The sequence below is a fragment of the Odocoileus virginianus genome, chromosome 12 (genome assembly GCF_023699985.2).
Source record: "Odocoileus virginianus isolate 20LAN1187 ecotype Illinois chromosome 12, Ovbor_1.2, whole genome shotgun sequence".
Lineage (NCBI taxonomy): Eukaryota > Metazoa > Chordata > Mammalia > Artiodactyla > Cervidae > Odocoileus > Odocoileus virginianus.
The window spans coordinates 65,789,060-65,810,218 of record NC_069685.1 but is presented as its reverse complement, the minus strand read 5'-3'; the positions used below and the strand labels follow the sequence as shown (position 1 = coordinate 65,810,218).

At 46.9% G+C, this 21,159-nt stretch overlaps 1 protein-coding gene and 1 long non-coding RNA gene across 5 annotated transcripts in view; both read left to right on the top strand.

Moving 5' to 3' along the window:
• The first annotated feature begins 1,656 nt into the window (after positions 1-1,656).
• Positions 1,657-21,159, top strand: part of PISD (phosphatidylserine decarboxylase) — a 29,710-nt gene continuing 10,207 nt past the window's right edge. For 2 of the 4 annotated variants that reach the window (XM_020871602.2, XM_070475612.1), the window contains exons 1-2: positions 8,476-8,557; positions 11,781-11,956. In XM_020871602.2, coding sequence (XP_020727261.1) covers positions 11,781-11,956 — 176 coding nt within the window. In that variant the 5' untranslated portion in view covers positions 8,476-8,557. Of the gene's footprint in view, positions 1,757-8,475; positions 8,558-11,780; positions 11,957-17,621; positions 18,274-21,159 lie in introns of those variants that run through there. The other 2 variants (XM_020871603.2, XM_070475613.1) reach the window with 2 other exon arrangements.
• LOC139037837 (uncharacterized) lies at positions 11,969-14,590 on the top strand. Its single transcript, XR_011490768.1, has 2 exons — positions 11,969-13,279; positions 14,256-14,590. It is a non-coding gene; the product is annotated as an uncharacterized lncRNA (long non-coding RNA).

Below are 21,159 nucleotides of genomic sequence, written 5' to 3'. Positions count from 1 at the left end.
GTAGCGGGCAAGGGCCCCCTCTCAGTAACTCCTGGGCTGGTCCTCCAGGGACCAGAGAGACTGGTGAGCGTTACCGGCCGAGTCCCACCAGACCAGGAACAAAACCAAACGCAGCGCCTTGAGCGCCATCGTGCCTCCGCAGCCGGCCGTCGGGTCAAAACTTAAATTTTTATTAAATCCAACTTATGTTATTTTGTTGTTGCCTATGCTTTTGGTGTAATATCTGTTGAATTCAATGTCATGAAAATTTCCCTTGTTTTAAGAGTTATAAAGTTATAGTTCTTAGCTTTAGGACTTCAATCCATTCTGAGTTAATTTTTGTATATGGTGTAAAGTGTAAGTGTTAGTCACTCAGTAGTGTCTGACCCTTTGCAAGCCCGTGGACTGTAGCCCATCAGGCTCCTCTTTCCATGGAATTCTCCAGGCAAGAATACTGGAGTGGGTAGCCATTGCCTTTCTCCAGGGGATCTTCCTGACCCAGGGATTGAACCCAGGTCTCCAGCACTGCAGGCAGATTCTTTACCATCTGAGCCACCATGTGAATATTCAATTTCCACAAATGTGCTTCATTTTGAAATAATCTCGCTCTCCCACTTCTTTCTTCACCCTGGTTTTGAGTTACTACTCTCAATGAGTAGTAAAACCCATTCTATACTCCCCACCCCCTTCAGACTTTTGAAAACCATAGAGGGAAATCTCTCCTCTTCAATAGGAAATCCGATGCCTGTTAGGCTCCCTGTAGGGCCTGGTTATGTCCTAGTTGAGCATAACTAACCATATAGAACTATCAATAATTGCAGGCACCAGGCAAATATCAAATGGCTGGTGAAGACAAGTACAATTAGCAGCTTAGGGAGGAAAAAGAGGAGCTATATTCCTTTAGTTTGGGGACCCATATTCAGCCAGATTCTAGGCAAAGGCCTTAAAAGGAAGAATGTTTAGTTCGTGGGTTTTGGAACCAGAGATGTATGTTCAAATTCTAGCTGTTCTTTTTTTTTTTTTATAGCAGTGTGCCCTTTAGCTTCTAATGGTTAGCTTTCCTGAGCTCTGATTTCTCTATCTTTAAAATAAGAATAATCCTCAGAGCTAGCTGCCGAAGGCAGATACTATTAAGTCTATTTTCACTTAAACCTGAAGGTCAAGAAACTTTGCAGGTGCACTCGTTGTCACATCAGTTACCTCGTGCGACGGCTAACTGCATTTCTAGGTGATCCAAGACCTCTGGTCTCTGGACTCCCTGATAGTACAGCGATGGGAGGTTAAGAATGAGACATCATGCACGCTAAGTCATTAGCACAGAGCTTGGCACATAAGTGCTTACTCAACGGCAGCTGAGCTGTGGACGCTTTCAGATTCCACACCCGTAAAATGAGCGGTTTAGTTCGATTGATCCATTCTCAGACCTTGGGTGAGTCAGATTTTCCGGGCACATGCGGAAACGCACATCAGAGGGAGGAAGGAGAACTGGCAACCCTGCGCCCAGGTCCAGGTTTAACACAGTAGGCGCGGCCACCTTGCTCACCTAGCCGACCCGGCTCAGCAGGTGCCTTAACGGGTTGGGGAAGGCCCTTAGACACATGGCCCCGCCCACACACACTCTGCGTTCTTCATTGGCCCCGAGAGTTCCGCGTCACATGCGTGCGCCCCTCGTGTAAAAGGGAGGGGGCGTGTCCCGCCGAGAAGGAGGAGACAAGATGGCGGTGTCCGTGGGGCTGGGATGTCTGAGGTGGCTGCCCGGGGTCGCGTGGCGGAGCAGGTACAACTGTTTGGGGAGCCTCCTCGGGGGCGGGGGGCGGCGCGAGCCAAACCGGGGTCTAGAGAGAGGAGTCGTTTCTCTGTCGCGGGCTCGCCCTGAGAAGTGCTCGAGTGGAGACGGAGCCACTCACCTTCACCTCGAGCTCGGGCGCAGGTGCGACTGCCTCCGCCTAGGACGGTCCGAGTCTGGCCTAAACCTCTCTCTTTGTCCTTTCCACTCCACAAGGGACCAAAAACATAAACAAAAAGCACCCCCTAAACCAGGTGAAATGGGCTGCGTGTCCGCCACTAGAGCCGAGGCAGGGCTGGGCGCTTGTTTCTCAGGGAGTCGTGTTGCTGGGAGGGGCGGCGAGATGTGGGAAGAGCACTGGAGTGGGAGTTGGGCGGCTTTCACTTCGGATTCTTGATCTCTGAAGTGAGAGGGTTGGATTCCGTAATCTCAAAATAGTCCATGATGGAAATAGGGTCTCGGTTACCCTGGTGACTGTCAACTGTTAGGTTTAGAGAGGTCATAAATCCAGCCCTTTCTTTTTGGGGAAGTCGAGGCCCTGACAGAGGGAGGGACTTGCTCAGTTCCACCCAGCCGGGTAGCAGCAGAGCCGAGACTCCTTCCCAGGTAGCTCTGTGTCTCACGCAGGGACTTTTCCTCAGGCTGCCCACCGTGAGGACACTCGTTATTCGAAATAGCTTATGTAATAACTAGCATGGGAGCATTTGGACTCTTGGAAAATGGATTAAAGTCTTGGTAGCTTCACTCGGAATCTGTCGCTCGATGTCATTTCGAAGCGCTACGATGTGGGAGACCCACAACTTTTGTGTTTCGGACAGGCTTCATTTTGTCACCGTGGACCAGAGCTTGCGCTGTAATTTTGGGAAGTAGAGACACTGGTTTCGGGCTGAGAGGGAACAGAAAATGTCATTGCCCTGGCCAGGAAAGCTTCACTCTCCTATTATTAACTAGTCAGAAATGGTGTAACTTTCTCAGGAGAGGGCTCCGCAGTGTGGTGGTAATTGTTAGGATTTGAACAAGAGGGTCTCTGTGGTTTTAATGTTGTTACCAGGTGTGCTGTTTATGAGTCAGTCGTGAAATCATCTAAAATGTGTCATAAATTGGAAAGACTAAAAAAATGACCTTTTTTTTTTTAAACGATGGTGAGGAAGATGACTTCACCCACTGTCATTTAAAAAGGGAAAAAAGAAAAAAAAAATAAAAAGGGAAAAAAGTTGAAACTTTAGTACCAGTGTAGGTAGATACAACTAGATTTAGGTCCACTGGGTAGGAGGGGTGAGGATTTGGGTACAGTAATACAGTTTTCAAAGCTGTTACATACCCAGATGGAAACTATATTGAGATGCAAAAAACGCCCAAAAGATAGCATTTCCATGATTTTTAAGTAAAGCAGTGTCTGTGAGACATATATTTGAAAGCCTCATACTGCAGAGTTTTCCAGTAACTTGAGTGATATGTGACAGGTGAGAGAATAGAAAAAGTAATTATAAGTGATAATTTAGGGCCATGTTTCCTAAATTTGATAAAAGAATGGAGTGGGTGTTTATTAGTAAAAGAGATTCCCAGGTACATCCCCACAATGCTGCCAAATTCAGGCTCAGCAGGTGTAGGTTGGGGCCCTGGCAACTGTATTTTTTATGGATGCTCTGGGCGATTCTTTGGTTCAGGCACATATGACCACAGTACCTAGAGGGGTGGGTGGTTGTGCAGGACTTTCCTTCAGGAGTATTTATGACATTCCTGCCACTGTCAACTACAGTATCAGGGGTGATGGGGGAGGGCAGGAGAAAAGAGAGGAATTAGAAGATACAGGCCTTGCATTGAAAGAACTTTACAGTTTAGTAGAAGAGAGAGGGAACACGACTAAATAATATGAGATAGAACATGGAATAAGGCCTTGAGAAACCTGCCAGTTCATTTTCAGGAGAACTTTTCACAGCTCTAAAAAGCAGGAGGTACCAGGGGTGATGTTAAAAATATTTTTAAAACTGGGCTTCCCTGGTGCCTCAGTGGTAAAGAATCTGCCTGCCAATGCAGGAGACACAGGTTCGATCCCTTTTCTGGGAAGATCCCACATGCAATGGAGCAGTTAAGCTCACGTGCCATAACTGTTGAGCTTGTGCTCTAGAGCCCAGGGAGCCAAAACTCTGCAACAAGAGAAGCCACTGCAATTAGAAGCTCAAGTACCACAACTCGAGAGTCGCTCCCACTCCCCACAGCTCGAGAAAGCTGCTGCTTCGCAGCAAAGAGCCAGCACAGTCAAAAAGAATACTAAATAAATAAATCATAAAAATATTTAAAACCTGTGACAGTGTGGACACAGACCAGTTAGGGTGAACAGTGGTCACAGTTGATGTGGCCATCCCAGTGTGTGCCAGCTGAATATCACTTGCATTACTTTTGATAAGAGTAATATGGAGCTAGGTGCCAGGGCCTGGGACTAAGGTTTTATGTGATTCTCTCATTTACTCCTAATGAGGTAGGTCCAGTTTTTAGAGGTGGAGAAACTGAGGCTTAGAATTAGTTACCAAGTGGAGGGATGAAGATCTGAGCCCCAAAGTCAGACTTGAGTGCTTAATCATGGGCTTTAATTGCCTGCTTACAGGAGGTGCACGTGGGTTCACCATACAGAAGGTACATGTGATTGAATGTAGTCGTTCATTTCTTTGAAGCTTAATCTCACTGTTGAGATTGAGGCCCAGGGGGAAGACAGACAAACCCCTGTATTTGTTGACAAGTACAGACAGAAACAAATAAGTGAATATATATAAAATCAGTTCATTTCAGGTAATGAGAAGTTGTTACAAAGAAAAATAAAGGAATTTAATTAAGGAGTTAGCACTCCAGAGAGAGAACTCTTGGGCTTGTGGTCAGGAGGAAGCATTTGAGCAGAGAATTGAGTAAGGAGGGACTAAACCAGCTGGAGGGGTGTGCACAGCGGAGCAGACAGCATAAGCAGAGGCGTGGGTGTGCAAGGGGTGGGGGTGGATGCATGCGGAGAGGGGAAGTAGCAGGAAGTCTGGGGTTCAGAGGACCACTTACGTAGGGCCTGTTTTGAAAAGGTCAGTCTGGATGTCCTGTTATACATGGGGCATGGAGGCCACACAGGGAGAACAGACCAGTGCAGCTGGTCCAGCAGCAGCTCCAGTGGCTCAGGCCAGGGAAGAGACGTAGGCAGATAAGGGTGTATTTTGAAAGTGGGGGGCTTCATGCCTTGTCAGTGGATTGAATGTGGACAGTGAGAAAGAAAGGACTTGTGAAGGAGTCCTAGGGTTTCAACCTGTGCACTGGGGGAATTGTGATGCCTTTTTTCTGGATGGTGTATTAATTATAGCAGTCTTGCTGCGGTAACAGGTAAATTCTAGCATCTTGGTGACTTAACACAGTGGAAGTTTTTGTCTCTATCATTTAAGTTCAGGCTGCTTCTAATTGGGAGGGCAGCGTGATTTGAGGGCCCGTCTCTCACCATCTGTAACACATGGCTGCCCAAGATCTGTGTGTTTGTCTCCATGTAACAGGCCGGAAGGGGACCTGGGAAGTCTGAATGGTTCTCACAGTGGTTAGAACTCACTTCTAGGAAATCTCATCTATTGGGTAGAGGAAGTGGATTTAATAACCGTCTGACTAGTCTCTGCCACAGATGGACAGCTCTGGGGGATGGAGCCGTTGAAGGGGAGTGAGGGAGGGTTGGGAATTCTGTTTTGGACAAACTCAGTTTGAGGTGATTCAAAGTGAGGATCTTGGGTAGCCAGGTTGAAATACGGTCTAGAGGTCTCTGTGGTAGCAGTGAGGGGAGTCCTCTGCATCTGGCTGTTTAAAACCAGACTGGGTGAACATCTCTAGGGCGACAGCATAAACAAAGCAGGTGTCTGAGCCTTGGGCATGGCAGCTGTTTGAAGTTAGGGAGACCGGACAGACAGGAGGAAAATCAGGGTTCCAAAGGCTGTGTGTGTTTCAAGAAGGGCAAGGAGTGAATGAAGGTTGTTGAAAGAGACAAACTTGCAGTTAAAAAGCACGAAAGTCCCAGGCATATACTGTACAGTGTGGGGACTGTAGTTACTAGTACTGTCTTGTGTATTTGAAAGTTGCTAAGAGAGTATCTCTCATCACAAGAAAAATTTGCATATATGTATGGTGAGGGATGTTTAACTAGATTTATTGTGGGGATCTTTCCACAATATATACAAATAGGGAATAATATCCTACTCCTGAAACTAATATAATGTTACATGTCAGTTATACCTCAATTAGAGGAAAAAAAAAAGGGAGGGGATCACCTGTGACAAATGCTGCTGAGAGGTCAAATAACATGAGGCCCAAGAAATGCGAGTAGGGGTTGGCAGCATGGAAGAGGTGACCTTGGCAGGAGATGATGTGGTGGGAACAAAAGCCTGGCTGAGTGGGATTAAGAGAGACGGGGAGGTGAGGAAGTGATGGCAGTGAACATTGCTCTTTCTGCACGCCCGCAGTGGGGTGGGCAGTGTTCCTATAAGGTCAGGAAAAGTGTGGCATTGATATGAGAATAAGAATGATCCAGAAATGAAAGACAAGCTGATGCAATGAGCTATTTACCAGGCACTTGTTTCAGGAGCTAGGGCTGCAGCAGTGGATGGCAAGACCTTGACTTTGTTCTTGGGAAGATCTGAATGCAAACCAGCTACCTGGGTGCTGTGCATTGGGTTACAGTGGATACACCATGATCTCCCTCTTGTACCTCCCCTAACCATGCCCCACCCCTGGCGGGGGAAAGCCTTACTCAACAGTCTGCAAGCATTCTTTCAGTTAGGGGGCTCAGCAGCAGTTCTGGATTGCACAATGCAGCAGTGTGCACCACACGACAATGCAGCCTTCAGTCAGAATGTACACTTCTTGTACTAATTCCACTTGGAAAGCACAGTTTTAGGCGCTTGCTTTTGTAGTGGGAGTGTCCAGTCTAAGAGATGAGTATTGTTCATTCTGAAAGAACATTGACCTACTGCAACACACCCTCCTTTGTGTTAGTAGCTGTCCGTCCATCTGGCCTCTGAGGGAGTGGTGATGGTCAAGGTCCCAGATTTGTTCTGCATACAGATCTTGCTTGCCTGTAGGAGAATCAGATTCACCCTGTTAGCCGCATGCTGTGAGAGTGTTATTAAGTCAAGGAAATTTCACAGGAGTAAATGAAGGTGTTTAAATCTGATCATGTTTGCTGCTGCTGCTGCTGCTAAGTCACTTCAGTCGCGCCCGACTCTGTGTGACCCCATAGACGGCAGCCCACCAGGCTCCCCCGTCCCTGGGATTCTCCAGGCAAAAACACTGGAGTGGGTTGCCATTTCCTTCTCCAATGTGTGAAAGTGAAAAGTGAAAGTGAAGTCGCTCAGTCGTGTCCTACTCTTAGCGACCCCATGGACCATAGCGTACCAGGCTCCTCCATCCATGGGATTTTCCAGGCAAAAGTACTGGAGTGGGGTGCCATTGCCTTCTCCGCTGATAATATTTACAGGATATTTATGTAAGACATAACTACTAAGAATCCATGAATGGAAATATTACTGTATGAAAGTCATAAATGCTGTTCTATTTTCCACAAAAATAGCAGTTTAGACATTTATAATAGAGTAAATTTCTACTTTTATGAAAGACTCCGAAGGGAAAAAAGAAACCCTTACTAACAAGACATAGTTTCTTTACTTGAGATTTCAGGTCAATATTTGGGGGAACTAAGTGCTATCTGAATTGAAGTTGGGGTGTTTGCTGATTAAGGAAAGAACCAGTTGTTTATTAAAAATTCATCAATGCTTTCCTTGCTCGCACAGTCACTTACTGCACTGGGGATGTGTCCTGTTTCCCTGGGTAAAGAGGAAATGAAGAGAGACAAATAATAAAATACTATTTCCTTACAGCTTGAAGCCATGAAAATGGTCATTTTTTTTTTTCTCAGAATGCTTGAAAACCCTTTTACCCTGTGAAAGTAGCTTTTGTGGCAAAGTAACCACAAATAATAATTTTAAAATTCCAAACAAGTTGAGCCTTCCAGACTCAAAGTAGATTAGAGTAGCTTAGCCTGATTTGTTTGCGTCATTCTTTCCCCAGGGTAAACATTTAAAGTTTAAAAATTCAGGGTATTCTCTGGTGGTCCCGTGATTAGATTAGGTCTCTGTGCTTCCACTGCTGGGGGCACAAGTTCAGTCCTGCAGGTTTTGTGGCACAGCCCAAAAAGAAAAAAATTTTAATTAATAGGAGTTAGAGGCTCAAGGCTGTGCAGAGCTGTTCTTTTGTGGTGAAGAAACATGCTTTCTGTGTAAGTGCAGCTTTACTGCTTATTATGGTCTTAAGAAAAGAGTAATTCTTTTGTGAAAAAGTTTTAGATTTCGGAAAAGTTATGAAAATAGTACAGAGAATTTCCAAATACCCGGTACTCTGATTCCCCATATGTCAGCTATATCTGCTTCATCATTCTCCTTTCTCTTCCTTTTTCCTTTTTGTGAGTGTGTATATGTGTATATTTTCTGCTGAAACACTTGGTGCCCCTTTACCTCTAAATATTTGAGCCCTTTTCCTATAAGGACATTTTCTTACAAAACGACAATACTGTACAGCGGTCAAAACTGGGAGATTAAATGAATGCAATAGTATTATTGACTCTATAGATTGTATTCAAATTTTGGCAGTTGATCCTCTAATTTTTTTTAATTAAAAAAATGTTTAACGGTTCCTTTTTGCTTGATTATAGGCGTCCTCACTGTGAAGATGTTGCCTTGAGCCACTTCCTTCAGTCCTTGAGGAAGCCGCCTCTCAGAACCTTTTCCACAAGTAAGTAGCAATTTTCTACTTACAAAAGATTGGACTTCCCAGGTGACACAGTGGTAAAGAATCTGCCTACCAATGCAGGAGGCTCAAGAGATGTGAGTTAGATCCCTGGGTGGGGAAGATCCTCTGGAGAAGGAAATGGAAACTCACTCCAGTATTCTTGCCTGAAAAATTCCATGGACAGAGGCGTCTGGCAGGCTACAGTCTGTGGGGTTGCCAAGAGTCGGACTCGACTGAGCGACTAAGCACAAGCAGTGATTAGAGACAATGCTGGCCTCTCTGCTTCAGTTTGCTCATCGGTAAATCACAAACGCAGCACCTATTTCATAGGGCTGTCATTAGAATCAGATGGAATTGTACCTGTGAAGTGCTTAGAATACCTGGCACATAGGTACCACTGAAGCTTTAGCTGCTGTTATCTGATTATTTTTACTGGGTGCATATGTGGTGTTCCGTCGCTTGACTGTACCATTTGGTATTGGACATTTAAGCTGCTCCTAGTCTTTTGAACTGTGGTGCTGGAGAAGACTCTTGAGAATCCCTTGGACTGCAAGGAGATCCAACCAGTCCCTCTTAAAGGAAATCAACCCTGAAAATTCATTGGAAGGACTGATGTTGAAGCTGACATTCCAATACTTTGGCCACCTGATGTGACAAGCTGACTCATTTGAAAAGACCCTGATGCTGGGAAAGATTGAAGGCAGGAGGGAAAGGGGACGACAGAGGATGAGATGGTTGGATGGCATCACTGACTCGATGGACATGAGTTTGAGTGAGCTCCGGGAGTTGGTGATGGACACAGAAGCCTGGTGTGCTGTAGTCGTGGGGTCGCAGAGTCGGACACAGCTGAGCAACTGAACTGAACTCTTCTTCTATTACAGACAGTTCTGTAATAACATATTTTTATACATCCTCAGGATAAATTTGGTGACTTAGAATTGCTGACTTAAAAGGTTTGTGTATTTTATAACTTGGTATTTAGACCAAATTGCTCTTCAGAGAGGGTTGTCCTGAGCAGAAAAGGCTCATGAGTACATCAGTTCCCCACACCCACATCAGCACTAGGTTATGAACTTTTTGGATCTTTTAAGCAGATGTTTGAATCTGTACAAAAATGTGTGTTGTTTTTATTATCTAGATACCCTTTTTATTCTGTTGTACCAAAAGCTGTTTTTGACTGCCTAGTAATCATACCTTGGGAATAAATGAGATGGTTAGTGAGAATAAAAACAAAAGGCTTATTATTAAGGTAGTTAAATAGGGGCATATCTGAGTGTTACTTAATTAGGACTTGCGTGTGGGAACATGTAAGACTCACTTGAAGGATAGAGGGGACCCTCAGAAATGAAGTCAGGATGTCACAGATCTGCAGAAAAACTGTGCTTTTTTAAAGTGACAAACACAGCGGGGAGGCAGTCAGGAGTGGAGGGCACCCTCTGCTTGCGGCTTCCTGTTAGAGGAGGAAAGCTTTTGGAGGGCAAGAGAAAGAGACCTGTAATTGAAGCAAGGACCGGTGTAGTCAAAGCACTGAGGAGGGTGTGACCCATCAGCCTGGGATGCTGGCTTAGTGCCGTGAGATTGTGTACAGCAGGTCTGTCCTCACCAGATAATCCAGAAGAAAAGAAATGTTTCTTGCTTTCTGACAGGTTTTTCTGGTCAGAGGTAGACTGTTTAGTTGTTAAGTAATAAGGGTTCTTTAGGAATAATCCGAAGATGGAAGAGATTAATGACATCCATACTCTCTCATTAAAAAAGGAAACAGCAACAGCAACAACAAAAAGAAACAGCAGGGAATTCCCTGGTGGTCCAGTGGTTAGGACTTGAAGCTGTCACTGCTAAGGGCCCAGCTTCAGTCCCTTGTCTAGGAACTAAAATCTCATGAACCTCTCGGCATGGCCAGAGAAAAAGAAAAAAACTCCAAAGCCCTCTTCTCACTGTGCAAGTCTTCTTCACTTGCTGCCTTCACCTCGCTGTCCTTGTCTTCAGATGGCCTTCTCCCCGTATGCATATCTGTCTCCAGATTTTCTCTTTTTATGGACGAGTCATATTATTAGAGCCCACTGTGGGGACCTTATTTTAACTTGATTCCCTCTGTAGAGACCGTCTGTCCAAGAAAGGTGACAGTCTGAGGTGCTGGGATCAGGACCTCAGCATATGAATTCTGTGTGTGTGTGCGAGCTCAGTCACCGAGTTGCGTTTGATTCTTTGAGGCTCCATGGACTGTAGCCCACAGGCTCCTCTGTCCGTGGGATTTCCCAGGCAAGAAGACTGGAGTGGGTTGCCACTTCCTTCTTCAGGGGATCTTCCCCAGCCAGGGATCGAACTCAAGTCTCTTGTGGCTCCTGCATTGGCTGGTGGATTCTTTACCATGGAGCCACCTGGTTTGGGGGGACATAATTCAACCCATAATGGATGTTGAGCATCTTTGCATGTACTGACTGGCCATTCCTATATCTTCTTTGGAGAAACGTCTGTTCATATCCTTTGTATGTTTTTATTTATTTATGTATTGTTTTACTTATCTTTGGCTGTGCTGGGTCTCTGTTGCGCACGGGCTCCTCACTGCAGTGGTGTCTCTCGTCGTGGAGCCTGGGCTCTCGGCTGGCAGGTAGTTTGGCTTCCCAGGCGCTGGGGCACAGGCTCACAGTTGTGGCAGACGTGCTTAGTTGCTCCTGGCATGTGGGATCTTCCCAGAGCAGGGATAAAACCTGTGTCTCCTGCACTGGCAAGCAGATTCTTCACCACTGAGCCACAAAGGAAGCCCTTGGTGTGTTTTTTAATTGGACTGTTTGTCTTTTACTGTTGAATTGTAAGAGCTTATGCAATTTTGCCTTTGAAAGAATACTACTGTCCAGTCAGAACTGGGTCTGGGTCAGAAAAGTGAGATTAGAGAGCCTGTCCCTGTCTGGCCCTGTGGGTAGCCAGCAGGGCAACCTGGGATATTTTCTTGACCTCTTTGCATTTTATGTTTTCATCTTAAGCTCTGTAGCTATGGCGGCAGTCGAGGTGCATTGTTGTTTCATGGGGAAGATGTGTGAGTCCCTGACTAGGTAGACTCTGGAGGCAGCAGCGTCTCTGCAGTGAGTCAGAGCTGCTCCTGCTTGTCAGACCTCTGGGGCCTGGTCAGCTTTGCTGAGGGCTGGTCCCAGCCTTTCTGTTGGTGCCGTGTTTGCATGACTCAACCCTGCCCCTTCTCCTGGCAACATTTTCCTGTTTTTTGTTGCAGATGCCAGGAAAGTCCACACTGCCCCTGCCCGCACCTTGTCCCTGCTGCGCCCCCTGCCCATCCTGGTCGCCACAGGCGGCGGCTATGCCGGGTACCGGCAGTATGAGAAGTACCGGCAGCGAGAGCTGGAGAAGCTGGGCTTGGACGTCCCGCCCAAGCTTGCTGGCCACTGGGAGGTAGGAACCGGGGGAGCCTGCTTGCATTCTCCTGGAGCACAGTTCCTGTCCCTGTGTAAATTGCCCCGAAGTTAAGCCGTCTGAGGAAGCGGAATGTGCTTTCCTGCAGCTCACGTCTCCAGTGGGTTTGGGGTGATGCAGAAGTCAAACGCTGGGCGTCGTGTCAGGCTTCTGTCTGCACCCGCACCCCTGGTCCCCCCAAAGCCTCTTGAAATCTTGGGAGCTCATGCCTTCCCCTGGGGCTGACGTCCTGGCCGGTCATGTTTCCTCAGTCTGAGGGCGAGCGGAAGGGTTGGACTTGGGTGATGTGGATATGTTCTCACCAGAACCAGACTGAAACCGTCTGTTTCTTTATCATTACCGCTCAAAGTGCTCTTGCCCCGGGAAGTGGGGGTGCGGTTGGGTGTCACACGGTGACAGCTATGGCTGAAGTGACACCTAGTGACCTTAACTCACCTGGGCTTCCCGAAGCACTGGCTCATTCCTAACTCCTAGCGGACAGTCAGCACTGAAATTAAGTATAAACGTGTGAGTTTTAAAATTGCTTTCTTTTCACCCTTAATTTAACAAATGAAATACCTGCACTGTCAGTAGACCCTGATAACCTGTGAAAGCAGAGACTTGATGGTATTTGGGGTGATGTGTGTGGGTTTCCCTGTGAGCCTCCCCATATCATTAATCCAGCTCGGCTGCCCCTGGCAGCCAGGGTCCCGGTCCTGAAGGCTGGTTCTGTCAGTGCTCCTTAGTAGCTGTGTGGATTCAGACAGATCACTTTGCAGGTTTTCTGTTTTGGGGTCACATACTCCAGACTCCTTTTGGTGAGGGGTCATTGTATGGTATGTTAGTCACACTTTTTAAGAATGCCGAACGCTGTGTATTTCCTTTGTCGTTGGTGGTTTCCTGTGTAATCTTATCCTTCCAACTAGTGAAGTACTTGTGAGACTATGACCCATGACCCCACTAGAGTGTTAGATCCATGCTTACTTCCCTCTGACCCTGAGCATCTGTCAGGCTGACCCACCCTGTGACCTGCTTTCAGGAAATCTCCACTCATTTCCAAGGAATCCCAAGAGAATTTGCGTGTGGAAGAAATCTGCTTCCTCATTCACAAAAGACCAACGTCAGTAGTTTTTTTTAGCATCCATTGTTTGTATAACTGGAATTACTGCCATACATGCGTCAGTACCTGAAAGATGATTGTAGAGAGGACAGGGTTGAATTAGCTCATAAGTTCCAGGCTGTGGACAGTGACCGGACATGGGAGCAGAGTGGCGCAGTGCAGTGAGAGAGAGCTGGGCTTACTGCTGAAAGAGCCGGGCTGAGGTTAGTCCTGCTCTCTCTGTCTTCCTCTTTAAATGTGTTTATTGGCTGTGCCAGCTCTCCGTTGTGGTGAGTGGGGGCGGTGCCGGGCTGCTCGTCCCGGGGTCTCTCTCGTGGAGGAGCACCGGCTCGAGGTGTGCATGGGCCTCGTTGCCCCATCGCGTGTCATCAAACCCCAGCCTCCTGCTTGGGAGTTCCGTGGAGGCTTAACCGTTGGACCACAGGGGAAGTCTCTCTAAGAATTTTATGGTTTTAGGTCTGATGTTTAGGTCTCTGACCCATTTGGAGTTGTTTTTTATGTCGTGTAAGGGAAGTGTCTGACTTTATTCACGGGGATGTCCGGTGTGCCCAGCACTGTTGGTTGAAAAAGGCTGTCCTTTTCCCGGTGAGTGGTGTCGGCCCCCTTCTGTCTCATTCTCTCGTAAATGACAGAGGTGATGTTAATGCTCCGACAGAATGTTGGAAAGCAGGGAGGACAGTCATGATCCCCCTCCTTCTCACCAGATGACTTGTTGCATAATCGTGGGCTTTATTTTTCATGTATTCACTGTCTCTGTTTTTAAATGGATATACAGTTGACCCTTGAACAATGTAGAGATTAGAGGCACCAGCCTCCATCCCTGCAGCAGTCAGAAATGTGCATGTAAATTTACAGGCCACCCTTGGGGTGCGTGACCCCGTACCCTCCATTTGCATGGCTCTGGAGTACATGTTTATTGAGAACACTGCTTATCAGTGGACCCGTGCAGTTCGTACCTGTGCCGTCCAGGGGCAGCTGCTCCTGTTTTGTATCTTTAGGTTGGTGCAAAAGTAATTGCTGTTTCAGATCATGAATTTTAAATCATCATAATTAGATTCAAACACGTCTTTACTAATCAAAATAGGAACTGTTAGGATCAACACAATTTTGCCAATGAGAAATAAGTTGATTTATTCCTGTGGTGTAAAAATCTGTGCTTCACATTTCCCCTAAAATCAGGAACAAGACAAGAGTGCCCACTCTCACCACTACTATTCAACATAGTTTTGGAAGTGTTGGCCACAGCAGTCAGGGCAGAAAAAGAAGTAAAAGGAATCCAGATAGGAAAAGAAGAAGTGAAACTCTCTCTGTTTGCAGATGACATGATCCTCTACATAGAAAACCCTAAAGACTCTATCAGAAAATTACTAGAGTTAATCAATGAATATAGTAAAGTTGCAGGATATAAAATTAACACACAGAAATCCCTTGCATTCCTATACACTAACAATGAGAAAACAGAAAGAGAAATTAAGGAAACAATACCATTCACCATTGTAACAAAAAGAATAAAATACTTAGGAGTATATCTACCTAAAGAAACAAAAGACCTATACATAGAAAACTATAAATCACTGATGAAAGAAATCAAAGAGGACACATACAGATGGAGAAATATACCGTGTTCATGGATTGGAAGAATCAATATTGTCAAAATGGCTATACTACCCAAAGCAATCTATAGATTCAGTGCAATCCCTATCAAGCTACCAACAGTATTTTTCACAGAGCTAGAACAAATAATTTCACAATTTGTATGGAAATACAAAAAACCTTAAATAGCCAAAGTAATCTTGAGAAAGAAGAATGGAACTGGAGGAATCAACCTGCCTGACTTCAGACTCTACTACAAAGCCACAGTCATCAAGACAGTATAGTACTGGCACAAAGACAGAAATATAGATCAATGGAACAGAATAGAAAGCCCAGAGATAAATCCACAAACCTATGGTCACCTTATCTTCGACAAAGGAGGCAAGGATATACAATGGAGAAAAGACAACCTCTTTAACAAGTGGTGCTGGGAAAACTGGTCAACCCACCTGTAAAAGAATGAAACTAGAACACTTTCTAACACCATACACAAAAATAAACTCAAAATGGATTAAAGATCTAAATGTAAGACCAGAAACTATAAAACTCCTAGAGGAGAACATAGGCAAAACGCTCTCCGACATAAATCACAGCAGGATCCTCTATGACCCACATCCCAGAATATTAGAAACAAAAGCAAAAATAAACAAATGGGACCTAATGAAACTTAAAAGCTTTTGCACAACAAAGGAAACTATAAGCAAGGTGAAAAGACAGCCCTCAGATTGGGAGAAAATAATAGCAAACAAAGCAACAGACAAAGGATTAATCTCAAAAATATACAAGCAACTCCTCCAGCTCAACTCCAGAAAAATAAATGACCCAATCAAAAAATGGGCCAAAGAACTAAAGAGACATTTCTCCAAGGAAGACATACAGATGTCTAAAAAACACATGAAAAGATGCTCAACATCACTCATTATCAGAGAAATGCAAATCAAAACCACAATGAGGTACCATTTCACACCAGTCAGGATGGCTGCTATCCAAAAGTCTACAAGCAATAAATGCTGGAGAGGGTGTGGCGAAAAGGGAACCCTCTTACACTGTTGGTGGGAATGCAAACTAGTACAGCCGCTATGGAGAACAGTGTGGAGATTTCTTAAAAAACTGGAAATAGAAATGCCATATGACCCAGCAATCCCACTTCTGTGCATACACACTGAGGAAACCAGATCTGAAAGAGACACATGCACCCCAATGTTCATCGCAGCACTGTTTATAATAGCTAGGACATGGAAGCAACCCAGATGCCCATCAGCAGAAGAATGGATAAGGAAGCTGTGGTACATATACACCATGGAATATTACTCAGCCATTGAAAAGAATTCATTTGAATCAGTTCTAATGAGATGGATGAAACTGGAGCCCATTATACAGAGTGAAGTAAGCCAGAAAGATTAAGACCATTACAGTATACTAACACATATATATGGAATTTAGAAAGATGGTAACGATAACCCTATATGCAAAACAGAAAAAGAGACACAGATGTATAGAACAGACTTTTGGACTCTGTGGGAGAAGGCGAGGGTGGGATGTTTCAAGAGAACAGCATTGAAACATGTACATTATCTAGGGTGAAACAGATCACCAGCCCAGGTTGGATGCATGAGACAAGTGCTTGGGCCTGGTGCACTGGGAAGACCCAGAGGGATCGGGTGGAGAGGGAGGTGGGAGGGGGGATCGGGATGGGGAATACATGTAAATCCATGGCTAATTCATGTCAATGTATGACAAAACCCACTACAATATTGTAAAGTAATTAGCCTCCAACTAATAAAAATAAAAGAAAAAAAAATCTGTGCTTCAGGATTCGATAAATTCTTCGAAAGCATTCTCTGCCTCCTGCTGGTCATGGAAGCATTTTCCTTGCAAAAAGTTGTTGAGATGATCAAAGAAATGGTAGTTGGTGAGAGGTCGGTAAATGTTCAAGAGGTCACTGAATATTGCAGATGAGGCAAAACTTTAGCCAAATTCATTCAACTTTTGAAATGCTGGTTGTGCGATGTGTGGTTGGGCATTGTCATGGAGAATTGGGCCCTTTCTGTTGACCAGTGCCAGCTGCAGGCATTGCAGTTTTTGGTGCATCTCATCGATTTTCTGGGCATATTTCTCAGATGTAATGGTTTCACTGAGATTCAGAAAGCTGTAGTCGACCAGATGGGCAGCGGACCACCAAGTAGTGACCATGACTCTTTTTGGTGCAAGGTTGACTTTGGAAGGTGCTTTGGAGCTTCCTGGTCCAACCACTGAGCTGGTTATCACCCATTATCGTATAAAATCCACTTTTCGTTGGCATGTCACAATCCTATTGAGAAATGGTTTGTTGTTGTTGCTTAGAATAAGAGAAGATGACACTTCAGAATGATTTTTTTAGTTTTCAGTCAGCTCATGAGGCACCCACTTATCCAGCTTTCTCACCTTTCTGGTTTGCTTCAAATGCCGAACAACTGTAGAATGGTCAGCATTGAGTTCTTCGGCAGCTTCTCGTGTAGTTATACGGGGATCAGCTTCGATGGTCCTCTCCCTTGGTCACTGCGGCTTCCAGTGTCTGGCCATCACAGCCCTAGTCTTCAGGGCTGTGAGGCACTCTGCCCTGTATGTCTGTTAGCAGTTTCTGGGCCAAATGCCTCGTTTTGTTGCAGGCGTTCTCCACCGCTTTAAGACCCATTTTGAACTCAAGAAAATCGCTCAAATTTGCGGCTTGTCTAACATCATTTCCATAGTCCAAAATAAATATAAATTAAACGACAAGTAATAAGTTATTAGCATAAAAAACATAAAGCAAGAAATGCACATTAAGATGTTGTATAACACAACGTCATTTAAGAATGTATTCCAGCATCAAACAGCAAATTTCTACAGTGCAAAAACTGAAATTACATTTTCACCGACCTAGTATGATGATTTTGCAGACTCCATGTAAGTACAAACTTTAAGTGACTCTGCTTCTGTGATGGATTCTGGTGCACTGGTGGTTTTTACCGGTGATTGATGTTGTTGAGCAAGTCTTTGCACACAGGCCTTTCCTCAGGCTGAATGCTGGGTGTAGAGTTGCTGTCTGAAAGGGTCTGGGCACCTGTGCAGTTTGTGCTGTGTGGCTGGCATCTAAACCTATTGTAGCCGTCTGTAGTAGGCATTGTTCATTAGGCATAGGAGCATTGTACATGAACCACAATGGGTGTTAGTGAAACCGTTGTCACAAACATTATTCCTTTCGTATTTACCCCGTACAACAAATCTTTGAGCTCCTTCATGTGCCAGGCCTTGTTGAGCTGCAGGGGATTCACTAGTGAACAGAACCAGAGTTCCCATCCTCAGAGAGCTGCCCTTATTAGGGGCTCAGACAGACGAGAAACAGGGACACGTGGGCATGTCGAGGGGTTGAAATGCCGAGGAGGAAGCACAGACAGGTAGAGGGCCCAGTGTCTTGGACTGGGCAGGACCAGGGAAGGGAGGAAGGCAGCCCGCTCAGTGCCGTGTGGGCTCCTGGGACATCCGAGGGGCGGGGAGAGCCATCCAGGCAGATTGGACAGAGAGCGCTTGTGGCTGCTGATGGAGAACAAAGAGCCCCTGTGGCTGGAGGCCTGAGGGCAGTGAGGTAGGAGGGCGAGAGGCCCCGTGGCGCCAGCTCTGCCTGTCTTTCGAGTGCGCTGAGTGATGTGGGTTCTGATCCGATCGTCCTGGCTGCCGTGGGGACAGGCTAAGGGGACCTGTTGGGACGCTCTGACAGGATCCCAGCAGGAGAGGCGGGGCCTGGACCAGAGTAGGGGAGAGGACAGGCGCTTGGTGCTGTTTTCTTTATTGAAGTGTGATTAATGTAGAATGTAAGTTACAGGTGTACAATCCAGTGATTCACGAGTTTTAAAGGTCATGCTCCATTTACAGTTATTATAAACTGCTGACTGTATTTCCATGTCGTACAATATATTCTTGTAGATTATTTTGTACATAATAGTTTGTACCTCCGACCCCCATCCCAGTGTCCCTCCCTTCACCACTGGTGACCACTCGTGCTTGGTATGTGTCTGCTGTGTTTCTGTTCCATGCACTAGTTCACGGTATTTTGTGGCTTGCACATTGGATTCCGGGTATGTTTTGAGGGGAGAGTGCACAGGATGCACTGATAGATTGGAAGTGGGAGTGGGAAAGGAAAACGCCTCATGAGTTCTGACTTGAGCAGGTGGAGGGGTGGAGGAAATGAAGAGCCTCCAGACTCACGCGGTATTACAGCCTGCAGTCGTCTGTGCTCTGAATGTGAGTCCCCATTTCTCGTGTTTATTCTCTGCCTGTATTGGCTCAGTGTACTTGGCAGTTTAACATTTAAGTCTGAGTGGCACGGACTAAGGAGCCCACCCTCCTGCAGCCCTGGTCAAATCAGGACACCTGCCCTCAGAGCCAGAGCTGGGTGAGACGAGGACTGTTCCCCAAGTGTCTTTTCAGGAACTCATGATGTCCTTCCTGGGAAAGCTTTGGGTTCAGGGTCAAAGAGCCTGATCATTTTGGGCTGCTTGGGCCTGGTGTTTAGCCTCCAGGGGGAGGGTGGTCGCCCCTGGGCCTCTGCGGAGAGGTGGCTTTGAGGGGACAGCTCAGCCTGGGACTGGAAGGCCCCCCCACCCCGTGCCCAGAGTGTTGAACAGTCTGTGTCTGTGTGGCGGCTGTGATTTCAGATATGCCCTGCTTGTGTCTCTGTAAGTGCTTCTTATCGAGAGGCTGAAGGTGTGCCAGCAGGTGACATGGGTGGCAGGTGTGTGGTGTGAGCAGGGTGGCATCTGGTGGCAGAACCCCCCCCCCACCAGGTTCTGGCACTTCTGAGGTGTCCCTTTTTGACCGGGCCTGAGGACAGGTGTGGGCATGTGGGCGGGTGGAATGGTGGCCTTTGGGGCAGAAGCCGGCACGTGTCCTCCTCCTGCACCGAGGAGCTGACTCCATGGAGATGGGGCCCAAGGTGCAGGGTGGTGGTTGGAGGCTGCCTTTTCCACCAGGCGAGGAGCTGCTGTGTGGACAGAGAGGGGTTCTTAGGAGAGGCACTGTGTGCCAGCCTGGTCTGGGGCTTTTCTCCCCAGTAGTAGAATTTAGAGTTTTTCTGTGGCTTAAACAGAGTCTTCAGTTTTTTTATTGTGAGCATTTGAATAAGGCAGAAAAGCTGAGAGAAGAGTTACCTACACACACCACTGGATTGATGGGTGTTAATGTTTCACTGTACCTGCTTCGTCTGCATGTGTTTGTGGACTCCCCTCAGAGTCACTGAAAGAACACTGCAGACGCTGTGAGCTGGGACTGCATCCCCGACACCTCAGTCCACATCTGAGCATAGACTGCAGCCTGCTGTCGACTCAGCCTGGCCATGGGGTGTTAGGGAGTAGTCCCTGTGTTAACACCGCTTCTTTGTTTCCGGCTCCATTTAGTATTTTTAAAAAGAAGGTGCAGCATTCCAGCTGCAAAAAGAAAGAAAGCCAGCTCAGCCTGTCTGGTCTCCCACGTGGCCTGCCCCCACCCACCCTGCACTTGGCATCTCCTTCCTTCCATGACCCTGGACAGTGTGGAGCACGTTTTACATGTTTGTTAACTACGGTAATTGTTACAGCTTTATTGTTCCTCTCTGTGAACAGGCTGCTTTTAGATGACAATGACACAGGTATAAATACCTGGTCCCCTGCTGGCTGGGGATGGGTATTCAGTAAGTGCTGTTCTGCTTCTTACCTCATAGGTGTTGAGAAGACAATTCTGGATGTTAAGATGGGCAGTCAGGTTGCTGGGAAGCAGACCCTTGGCCTGCCCAGCTCTGTCCTCAGAGTCTGGACCTGCCAGGAGTTGTGGCAGCGCCTCCAGCCTTGCCTCTCCCCTGGCCTGGGGGGCACCTGTGCCTGGAGCCCTGAGGGGGCAGGGAATGGATGAGGCTGGGCTCCAGGTCGGAGGGAGCTTTCTGCTGGGTGTCCGTATCCTCTGCGCCCTGTTTGCTCTCTGGGCAGCCTTTGGATCAAGAAACCACCTGCGGGCCCTCCGTGCTTGTCCCGGCTTCGCCCAGGCTCCTGCCAGGCTGATGGCCTGCCTCTGGCTCCTCGGGACGCCGGCCCTCACTGTTCTTTCTCAGGGGCCTCCACTAGCCCCGGGCAGTGAGAATTAACAGAGGACACCCGCCACTCCCTGGCCCCACAGGGCACGGCGTTCGCGGTGTGGGGAGGGGCCGGGGGCCTGCAGAACCTTGTGGTGGCGCTAGGTGGCACTCCCGCCCAGGGGAGTCCAAGCAAGGTGGAAATAAAGGAGCAAGTGTGACTGGCCAGAAGGGACCTCATTGGGGGAAAGTGCACCTGCCGAGGGGTTTTGTTAGTCCCAGAAATCATGTTGGGTTTTGTCTGGAAGATGGTCCAGAAGGCATTTCCCTCCTGAGGTACAGGGGGTAGAGGGCAGGTTAGAAGGCAGGGAGGGCCGGTCTCAGGGCAGACCCGTGGGCACCAATCAGCCCGAGAGTTTTGAATGATTACAG